The 10,963-nt window shown below is 44.5% G+C and overlaps 1 protein-coding gene across 1 annotated transcript; it reads left to right on the top strand.

The window, feature by feature from the left end:
* The first annotated feature begins 114 nt into the window (after window positions 1-114).
* Window positions 115-10,963, top strand: CSTA (cystatin A). Its single transcript, XM_061365562.1, has 4 exons — window positions 115-278; window positions 3,807-3,993; window positions 8,407-8,508; window positions 10,740-10,963. The coding sequence occupies exons 2-4, from the start codon at window positions 3,928-3,930 to the stop codon at window positions 10,866-10,868; spliced, it is 297 nt and encodes a 98-aa protein (XP_061221546.1). The 5' UTR covers window positions 115-278; window positions 3,807-3,927; the 3' UTR covers window positions 10,869-10,963.

Here is a 10,963-nt window from a genome sequence, read left to right on the forward strand (position 1 = left end):
AAAAAAACCCAATGTAGCACTGTTTTTCATCTGAATATAAGGCCAAAGAAGTAGACCTATACAAACCTATATATGAAAAACTTCTGACACCATAAGTTCTAAGTCTCAAACCTCCCTTCTGCAGGTGTTTCAGCATGTATACAGAGGTTTGCACTGAGGAGTTGAATTCCTCTGTTTAGTTTGCTCTGAGCACAGAGGGATATCTCTTACAGTACATGGCAAATCGCATGGATCAGAGGCTGTTTGAGTCTTGCTGTTGAACGTAGTGGAACATTAAGGTGAGTTGCTGGAATTGCATGCCATGATTTGGAGCACAGGGAAGGAGAAAATGACTTTGCTATTTTTTTTGAGTACTTAAGATCTGCCTGTGAAGGGGGATGTTTTGTGATGGTATGATAATGGCACTAGTATGACCTGTGGGCCATAGTAAACAAAGGCAGGTAAAATCTCTGTCTAGTGACCTCTGTCCATTCTAGGATAGTGCTTAATCTGCAGTTGAATCCTGCTTGAACTGTACCCTCAAGGTAGTCACAGAATTACTGCGCTGCTTGATGTCATATGAGAATCAAATCATGCACCCCACAAATACCAGGATTTCGTCTTTTTCCTGGTTCTAACTTTTATTTCTGCAAGTAACGGCACAACTGATGTCCCTGCCAAAAATCTAGATCTCCTGCAGGTGGATTGCCCCACTGCTGGGGCTTTCCCATTGTTTGGACATGATAAATACAGGTGAGCAGATCCTGTTTGCTTGGGACGTCCTCTCAAGTGTGAGCTGCTTTTTTCCGTCTGTGAAATAGGGATATGTGTTTTTTCTGGCACTCAGTGCTGTTGTCTTCTGCAGCCTGTAGGCATGGGAGATTGATGAAATAGGTAACCTCTTTATAGAACATTTTTAAGGCTAGAATTTGGTTGTCTTGGAGAAGACTTAGGGGAAGTGGCTCTTCACTGGTACAAGAGGCTCAGCACAGTCTTTGGGATATGACAGTTTTGTGCTGCTGACGTTCAGATTTCTGTTAATCCTCCCTGATGTACAGCATCAGAAATCTGAAATCCGTGTGAGTAGCAGGAGGGGGAACCTTTACTGCAGAGCAGCATATTGGAAGTCAAGGATGTTGTTACTGTGATGATGACAAACAGATCTTCAGTTGCTGCATGGAGGGCTGCTTGCTTTTGGCAGCTCTTAAAATGGTGCAGGCTGTGTGTCATTTCATCCAGTCACAATTACATGCCTTGTCACTGCGAAACCAGAAGACTGACCTACTGACTTAGCTTTCACAATCCTTCCTACAGAGCTGACTTAATTTCTGGTTTTAAAATAACTCATAAATTCATAACCCTGGGATATGGGTTTTGTTTGCTTTCTATCATACTCATGTTTTTATTGCCTATAACTTGTGCTTCCTAAAATTGCTTATACAGGACCAGAAAATAGTGGGCTGCAGGCTATAGGCATTTATTTCTTGATTACTGGGATAGTGCAAGATGTTACTCGGCTGTAGAACTTTAAAGTGCTGTTCTCCCAGCACAGATTTTCCAGGTTAAGAGCAGTACAGTTATGTGAAGAGAAGCTGCCATAGTGCCAGTGGTGAGTGTAGGCCGAAATGCTATGTAACATCAAACAGGTCTCCAATATCTATGTGTAGACACTCACTGGCTTGTCGATGTTGTGCAAGAGATGGAATGGGGATGTTCTTCTCAAAACAGCGTTCCAAATGCTGTTTCAGTACATCCAAAGCTTAATAATTAGAGAGAGGTGTAGATGAGGTTGCCTTGGATAGTCCATTGCCACTGATCATCATTGATAGCAGGTCTTTGAAACATCAGGATTTCAGAGTGACTTCATGAACTACATGTGCAGGATAAGTACTGCATCCAAATCTTAGAAATACCATAAATACAGAATCCAGTGAATAATTTCCATACCACATTTACATTCTTGGTTTCACACCTAGGTGGTTAAAATTTCATTCATTTCAGTCTTTGTGCTCATGTATATTTCCTACTAATCAGAATCAAGAGTTCTCCGGGGAAGTAGTGCTACCATGGGGATCTTATCAACATCCCTTCCCAAGGGAGTTAGATCTGTATCCTGGTGAGTGGAGAGGTTTATAAAACACCCTGGTGTAGCACTGATGCAGTGAGGTTGTTGAAACATCCCATGGCTTCTGGCCTCAGTAAGGTGAGCTGGCTCTTCCAGTTAGTTAGCTTATCTGTCTTGCTGTGTGAATAAGATTAATGGTAGTGACATGTTGGAAGATGATCAGCGTTGAGTGAATCAGTAGGGTCTTGTGCAACGCAAAGCATTTGAGCTCATCAGCTTGAATTGTTGTTAACTCCCTGAACTGGGCTTTGAGGAACCCCTGATCTCAAGCGGTGAATTCGAAGAATGTGGCAGAATCCCAGTTTTAACACTTCCCTTCATTTGCAAGGACTGGGAACACTTTTTGTTCAGAAGGATGTTTTCTCAGGACAGCTGTTTTTTCTCAAATGCCTTTCATCCACTCTCCTGACACTAACACTGCTGTGCAGGGTTTGGGAAGTTCTGCACCATCTTTATCAGTAGCATGCTGTTACTTTGATCTATACACTGCGGAGTTTAGGTCCTCTACAGCCCCAGTCTCTGAATCATGGGGCCTTTATACCAAGAACATGCCTTGAAGTTAGATATGAAGTACTTGTTTACAGTCTGTTGCATTGCTTGTCATCTGAGGAGTGTTGAGAACCTGGTTGGGACACCGATAAGTCTGTGCTACACAGCCACCACTGCTGTGGCCATGAACATGCTTGTTTCTAGGAAATTCCCTAATGCTGATTCCAGCAGAAATATCCATTGCCTGTGTGCAGCACGTACCCCCATGTACCCACCCCTAGGGACTAAGATTGCCTTTTCTCTTGCTGCTTCTCTGGTCCTAGCTCTGGAACAGCATTCCTCCCACCTGTTGGAGAAGGGGGTGGCACGAATACGAAAGAGGAGCAGTTTTCTCCTGTGGGCTTGAGGTGTTGGTTCTTCCTTATCAGGTAGGGCTGCTAACAGTTGCCGGCAGCAGACTGAGTGTGTTTTGAGCTTTGTACATTCACGTATGGTCACGAATGTGACTGTCACATGTTTGACTGTAACTGTATGCTACAGATTTCAGTTCTGTGTGAAATATAACTACCATGAGCAGCTATTGTGCACACACAACTGCTGTAGTGAGAGGGGTCATGCTTTGTCTGCCAGGACAAGAGTTTCGTAGAAACCTGTAAATAGTACTGCATATTCGGTTGTTATTATGATTGCAACTATAGGTTTGATTTGAAAGAAGCAGAAATAACTCATTTGCAGTACTTGATCCTAGGATTTAATTTTTTTCCCCTTCTGTTTCTGGTGTTTACCTTGGCACCTTCCTGGTAAGGCAGAGGGTAGTATAGTCACTAAAACTCAAATGCTGTCTGCTTCTGATTCTCACTTGCAAGGATATTGAGAGAGTACAATTTCAGTAAGGAAATTCCTGCATGCTTTCTTCTGATCTTGAATGGTGTTGAGAAATACTGGGTGTGACTCTAATCCATTTCCTAAGCACAGAGACTAGTCACCTCCACGTGGGTGGAGGGGCCAGAAGTTCTAGCTGTGGCCCAAACCAACTGTCTTTAGATGCAGGTAGCTGGGGGCTGTTGTTTGCTTTTCTTATTGACGTGGAGCCTATAGACACTTAAGATATTAAAGTGGTTCTTGCATTTAGTATTATCAGTGTTTTGTGTTGCTTTTTTTCCCCCTTTGTCTCCTTCTCCAGTTCAGTAATGGTAGGCTCCATGTGTTACAGGTCATATGATTCCATGACACATGTGTATGTATATATATGAGATGCCTGCTGACTCTGCTCAGACTGCACTAAACTTCCCTCTTCAGAAGCACCCAGCATTTCAGAGAAGTTACCTGCCACTATGATGCCTGGGGGCTTATCTGAGACCAAGCCTGCTACTCCAGAAGTCCAGCATATTGTTGACCAGGTGAGTTGTGACCTACCTGAAGATGAATTCTCTGTCTGCCAAGGGCAGAAGCTTGGGTAAAGGCTGGGAGACCAGGTGGTGATAATGATCCAGTATTTAAAGTGAAGAAGTTAGTGCTGAATATGTGAATTCCCTAGTCTGTCAGTGTTTTCTCAGCATTCTGCATGGGCAGTGCTCTGGTAAGACTGAGGTGAACCACTTCTCTGTCTCATCCTTGCGAGGGATAGTACTACTGGCTTCTGTCAGTTAATAATGTTCATGTGTACTTCAAAGGCCCACTCTTTTATGCCAGCACTGAGGTCACTTGTTTGAAATTAAAGTTGGTATATTTGATAGGAGAAGGCTGTACTTGGCAGAATTAATTCCTCATTGAAGGACATGGATAGGACAAACCATGTGATAGTATGCGATCAAGATATACACATGACAAGGCTATGGATAAATGGCATGTTGTCTGCTGGGATCTCTGGAGTGTTTTCTGGAGTCACAGCGAAGATGCAGAGCCTGCTAGCAAGCCTGGCAGCATGAGTCTGGTTGCATGGTGTTTGGTTGCTTCACTCACACTCTGGAAGCAGCTGTGTGAACAGCACTTCTGCAGATCCTCTAATGCCCTGCAGTGCAGCAGCACTTAAAAGTGTATGAAGTGTGTCCTGAGGAATGGGAGGGGAGTGGGAAGGCTCCTTTTGTGACCCACCCAACCAATCACCTTCACCCTCCCAGCTCTGTAAGAATGGCTCATCCCTCTTTGGCAACAGCACAAAGTGTAATTTATGCCCTCCTTGAGGAAATAAAAATAGGAAGTAGTGAAGATGAACATATTGGTCGATACGGCTGCACACGCGTTATGTGCAGGGCTCCCAGCTTCCTCCTTTGCTGTGCCATAGAGGACAGAGTTTGCACCAGCACCATTCCATGTCTCCTTCTACCTTGCAGGCTGAGACCAGGCAATGATGAAGCCAAACTTGAGGTGAGCTGGTCTGTGCATGTGGAAGGGCAGAGCCACAGGGAGGTATCTGTAAATAGGCTGTGTAGGCTGGTGTCAGAGTACTCCGACCAGGTTCTTTTGAGGTATTCCACATATGCAGGGTATACTGTTTAATATCTAATTTACTTATTTGATACTATTTGATGGCACATGAGGCTTTTGATTTTGCAGAGTGATACAAATACACTGGTAACTCAATACAGATATATTAGTCTTAGCAATAGAGCAGTTGGAATACAGCAGTTGGTGTGACACCACCAATGTGATCTCCATGTGGTCAATCTAATATGCTCATTGTCATGACACTAGGCATCCTCAGTCACCAGGAAGGAATACATGGATTGAAGCCAGTTCAAACCTGCTGTTGTCTTCAAAATTCTTTAGTTCATAGTCAGGCAGAGTGCTGTACTCACTCCCCCCATACTGGTCGGCCTACCTCTGGGAGGTGTTCACATTCCTTTAATGAACTCAGTGTTACACCACCAGTTGATCCACTCAACTGACATAGCTATTTATCTAAGACAAATACTTTCTGATCCCCTTTTTGTTGAGATAAAGTCAGCCTTTGCACAGGCTGTGGTCAGTTACACCCTGCATTTTCTGAGTTTCATAGGCACATCACTCTTGTCCAGCTCCTCTGAGTCACCTTCCATTGTAGGGCTTTGCTGGTCAGTCACAGCTGGAGCTGCCAGAGTTGATTTGAACCAAGTATTGGTGCTTGGTCCTCTCACTTCATGGTGCCAGCTGAAGTTACAGTGTTCAAGGCTATGTTGGATGGGGCTTGCAGCAACCTGGTCTAGTGGAAGTTGTCCCTGCCCGTGGCAGAGTTCCCATGGCAGAGACTGGAACTAGATGATCTGTAAGGTCCCTTCCAACACAGATCATTCTATGACACTGATTAAATTACTCAGGAGCAGTATCTCTGTTCCTGCTATGCAGGCACAAATGGTTGAAGGAGCAGGCCTTGCAGAGATAGGAATTCCCCTTTACCTGGGAAGGGAGACAGACCCTGGGCAGGGACATGTGGCATCTTTGCATATTTGCAGTTCCCGTTTCCTCATGTGTAGGATGGGGAGGGCAATGCTTCATGCCAGCTGGGGACTGTGCAATTTAACTAATGAGTCTGTGAAGTACCTAAGGGCCTCCTTTGAACGCTTTGCTAAGCCAATGTAAGATGCCAGATGCTGAGCTTTGGTTTTAATTCTTGGCTGTGTTAGGGGTGATCAAAAGATCCTAACCTATTGCAGCGTATATCAGAGATTAAACCACAGTGTTCAACTGTCAGTGAGCAAATATGCACTTCAAAACGTGGATGCTGGTTTCAGGCTGTGCTAATGCTCACAAAGTACAGGCAAATATGGAACCTGAAATGCCGATGTACAGATTTCTGCGTGATTCCAGAAAAGGGCTGATCTTGATTTTGGTGTTCTATTCTCAGCAGCTTCAAGAAAATAAAACCAAATTAGTCTTTGTTCTTTATTTTCTGCAAGGTGAAATTTCTGCCTTGTGCTGAAAACAGGAGAGAGCTCTCAGTGGTGTCCCATGTTGTCGTCCCCCCCTCTTCCCACCCCAACAAAGGCTTTCATATAATTCTGTAAGGAAAATATTCTCCAGGAACAAACTTTATGTTGGGGCAATCCTGCTATGCTTCCAACCAGATAACAGCGTCACCCTTTCATGGTGCAATTGTGTGGGATTTTTTGCTCTGCTAAGCAAAGCAGCTCATATGATTTGGGGGAAGTTGTGAAGAGCACCTGCAGACCTTGGGATTCTGCTCTTGGGATTGCATAATTATTTACTTAAGCCTCTGCCTTGTCTCCCTTGTAGTCACCCTTAGTGAGTTGGGCAGTGTTAGTTATTCAGTGCTCTTCATTTAGAGCTGTTGCCTAAAACTGGGGAATGTTTTGAGTTTAAGGATCTATTACGTAAGAGCTTAGGAATGTTGCATTTTTCCATCTGAGGATTTGGGAGCTGTCTGCTTGCCTAGTTATACTGAAGGCTCTGTCTAAAATTAACAAATGGGGAATGTAGTATGGGAGAGATTGTAAAACTAGAGAGAACTCCCTTTTGTCTTGTTTTGTGCTGAGACAAGACTAATAGGTACCAGAAGTCACTTTTGCAGCTAGAGCATTCTAGGAGCGGAGCAGCCCAGCCAGCTGGAAGAGGGTTGGAAATGGAAGTTTCCTTGGATTGCTAGAGTCAGGAGCTGCTGGGTTGAAAGTATAGCTCTCAGTTCCCAGGGACAGAAACCCTGTGGAAGCTGCTCAGCAGAAGAGTAAGAGGTTGAGGAGCCTGAATACGATGATAATTTCTGACTGTGTGGAAGTAGCTGATCTGGATGTTCCTTTTGGTGCTTCTGGGAACCTGCCTGCTAGGAAAGAATGCCATGGGAGTGGCAGCAGCTCTGGAGGTGGATGTGCTGGGAATGCCAGTCTCCACTGTGGTGAACCAGGAGGGTGGTGAGAAGCTCTGAGGTGCTGCCAGTCCCTTCCAGGGGCTGCCTGAGGAGACTGCCAAGGACGCGCTCCTCTGCCCGACTTCCGGGGTGCATCAGGCTGATGGCATGGCTGTCATGTGCAAAGGAGAGGCTGTTACTCAGCCTGCAGAGGGTTGTTTACGCCTTCTACAGGACTAGGTTTTCAGGTTATGTTCACTGCAGTTGCCTTTCTGTGTTTGTGATCACATACATGTGATACGACAACGGTGTATGTCACATATATGTATGTGACATAACCACTATAGTAAACCAGTTACGATCCTGCCCCTCGGCTCTCGTGAGACACCACTTGGAGCGCTGTGTGCAGTTGTGTCCTCAACATAAGAAGGACACAGAGCTGTTGGAGCAAGTGCAGATGAGGCCGTGAGGATGATCAGGGACTGGAGCAGCTCCCGTATGGAGACAGGTTGAGAACATTGGGGCTGTTCAGCCTGGAGAAGAGAAGCTGCATGGAGAACTCAGAGCAGCTTCCAATATCTGAAGGGGCCTACAGGGATGTTGGAGAGGGACTCCTCGTCAGGGACTGTAGCGATAGGATGAGGCGTGATGGGTTCAAAGTGAAACGGGAAATTCAGGTAGGATATAGGAAGAAGTTCTTTACTGTGAGCGTGGTGAGGCGCTGGCACAGGCAGCCCAAAGAAGTGGTAAATGCAGTGTTCAAGGCCAGGTTGGACTGAGCCTTGGGTGACATGGTCTAGTGTGAAGCATCCCTACTCCTGGCATGGGGTTGGAACTGGATAATCTCAGGGGAATTTTAAAGAATGCTGGAGGCAATGCTAGGGAAGAGGGCTGGAGGTCTTGGTGTAAACAGTATTATTTTGGGGGTTCTGGGTTTAATTCATTAAGGGTGTGGTTTGAAAGAAGGAAAACTGGAGTGGGAGATAGGAAAGAAATATGAACCTGCCAACAGTTTTTCCCTTTCTTTTTACAGGTGAAGCCACAATTTGAAAGCAGAGAAAACAGGACATATGGCACCTTTAAAGCCATAGTATATAAGACTCAGGTGGTCGCTGGGATAAACTACTTTATTAAGGTTTGTATATGTTACAGGAGCTTTGCAATTATGGTTTGTAGTTAAACAATGTAGGTGACTTGCATAGTGGCTTATAACAAGAAAAGGAAGCAAGTTTAGTAGGAAACCACCTGAAGTGACCAACAGATGCTTAAAAAGTTCCTATATTTGGCACTATTGTCGAACAGGAATACGAAAACTTGTAAAACATTCACTGTGCTGCTTCAGATGTGAATAGTCAGTTTCTTAGGATCATCTCAAAGACTATGGATTGTCTTATCAGCTCAAATTATTTAGTCTCAACTCTGCCCTCCTGTATCCTTTCAAGGCAGAGTAGCTTTCCTGTTGGGTCTGTGTCCTCCAGTTGTATTTATTATGATGAATTTGAAGTCAGTCTGAGGCTCTGGTGGACAGTTAAGAGTGAACTTTTTAATGTAATGCAAGCATGTGTGTTGATGTTCTGATTCTGTGTCACGTGCTGCAGAGGTACAGCCTGCCTGTGAGTTCTTCCTGTATTTTCAAGTCCCTCCCTTTCTGTTGCAGAGGTAAAATGGGTAACCCTTAATTTGGAACCCTCTGATAGCATCACCCTCTACTAGATAACTTTACCCAAGGATCTGAGCAGCTTTCAGCTGGGCATACTTGCAACTGACAGCTGGAAAGCATTGCTTGGTGGCAGGCGGGCTTTCTGGAAGTAGAGCTGACTTTGCATATGACTGCTGTATCTTAACTCCACATGTGTGCAGACACATGCCCAGCAGGATATGCTCCCTTGACAAGGCTCAGAATCTTCATTAATTAAATTCACAGATAGATTGGGTGGGTTGTAATTCTGTAGAGAGACGTTAAGAGCATTTGCTCCACACTTCTTATATTTAGATGAACCAGGAAGGACAGATACTGACAAACCTTCCTCTTTTCCAAGCACTTCCTTAAAGTAACTCTTAAAGAGTTATTTCTGCTCTGTGAGCACCATGAATTATATTGACAGACTACCTATTATATGACTAGTCTGAGCTGTACTTACATCAGTGATGTTTTTCCTTCCCTTGGTCCTGTGAGATGTGCTTTTGTAGGCAAAGTACTGAGTGATGAAGTGGAACAATTTCAGGAAGGCTGCAGTAAAGCCAGAAGTCTTACCCAGTTGCATTTCTTCCCTTGTTGCTGACCTAGGCAATGTAAAATACTCGTGCTCTCCATGCTAAGCCTTATGACAAAGCTACTCTGAAATGAAGCTTGACATGTTACTGACCTGGGAGGAAATCCATTTATGACACTGAAAATGGATTATTTGTCTCTTCTTTCCCAATCTGGCAAGTGACAGGAAACAGTTACTCGTTTTAGCATTACCTGGGATGAGCTCTGTGACAAGATCCATTATTTCATAATTCTGAATTTTCCACATCACTAGTATTTTACCAGAAGACTTAGAGCTCAGATGTAATCCAGACCAAAACAAACATAGTGCCATGTTGCAGCTACCAGAAAGTATGTAGCAACCTCCTGGTGCCTGAGGCATTAAACTTCCCGTTAATACTATTGTCCTGGATCAACAGTAGCAGGCCACTTTTCTCCTTCTTCTTAGCTGGTGCAGTGCTGTGGTTTTGACTTTTGGCCTGGGAACAGCGCTGATAACACTGATGGTTTTAGTTATTGCTCAAATGTTTAGTCTGACCAAGGACTTTGTGAGCCTCATGTTCTGCCAGGGAGGAGGGGAAGCCGCGAGGAAGCAGAGGCAGGACACCTGACCCAAACTGACCAAAGAGGTATTCCATACCACAGCACGGCATGCCCAGGATGTAACTGAAAGTCACTGGGAAGGGCTAGTTCACTGCTCAGTCGGGCTGGGTATCAGTGGGTGGTATTGTATTCTCTTCCCTTGTTATTTCCCTTATCATTATTATTATTAGTGGTAGCAGCAGTGATTTGTGTTATACCTTAGTTACTGGACTGGTCTTTTCTCAACCCATGGCAGTTACATTCTTTCAGTTCTGCTTCCCATCCCTTCAGGAGCAGAAGGAAGAAAGTGGGGGGGGGGGGGAGGGAAGTAGACTGCATTGTTCTGATTTATGGCCTGGGCTTAAACCACAACAACTATATAATTGGGTTAAGAGCTGTTGAAGTAAAAATGGACATACGCCTAAAATTAAGCTCCTGAGCAAAGATCTTCTTCCAAGTATATAAAGAACATCCTTTTGTTTGAACCTGCTTTGAACCCATGATCCTCACTTTCCCGCTGTTTTGGTTTCTAGGTCCAGGTTTCTGATACTGACTACGTTCACTTAAAGGTGTTTCAGAGCCTTCCTCAAGAGAACCAAGGTCCCAGCCTTGTCAGTTTCCAGACTGGCAAAACCAGAGACGATCCTCTGACCTACTTCTGAGACACAATGAGGAATGGTGTCTTATTTCTACAAGTTGCATGTGGCTTCTGCCTATGTCAGTAAACGCATGAATACAAAATATGTTTTGAAACCTA

This window comes from Neopsephotus bourkii, unplaced genomic scaffold (assembly GCF_033783945.1).
Source record: "Neopsephotus bourkii isolate Nb327-2 ecotype Australia unplaced genomic scaffold, CSIRO-AGI_Nbou_v1 NB_1287, whole genome shotgun sequence".
NCBI classification, from domain to species: domain Eukaryota; kingdom Metazoa; phylum Chordata; class Aves; order Psittaciformes; family Psittacidae; genus Neopsephotus; species Neopsephotus bourkii.

What these genes read in the sequence shown, in the direction of transcription:
- CSTA (XM_061365562.1), top strand. Translation starts at nt 3,928, where the DNA reads ATGATGCCTGGGGGCTTATCTGAGACCAAGCCTGCTACTCCAGAAGTC. An exon ending in TCCAGCATATTGTTGACCAG is followed by an intron (nt 3,994 to 8,406) that starts GTGAGTTGTGAC and finishes TTCTTTTTACAG; the next exon opens with GTGAAGCCACAATTTGAAAG. An exon ending in GGATAAACTACTTTATTAAG is followed by an intron (nt 8,509 to 10,739) that starts GTTTGTATATGT and finishes TTTGGTTTCTAG; the next exon opens with GTCCAGGTTTCTGATACTGA.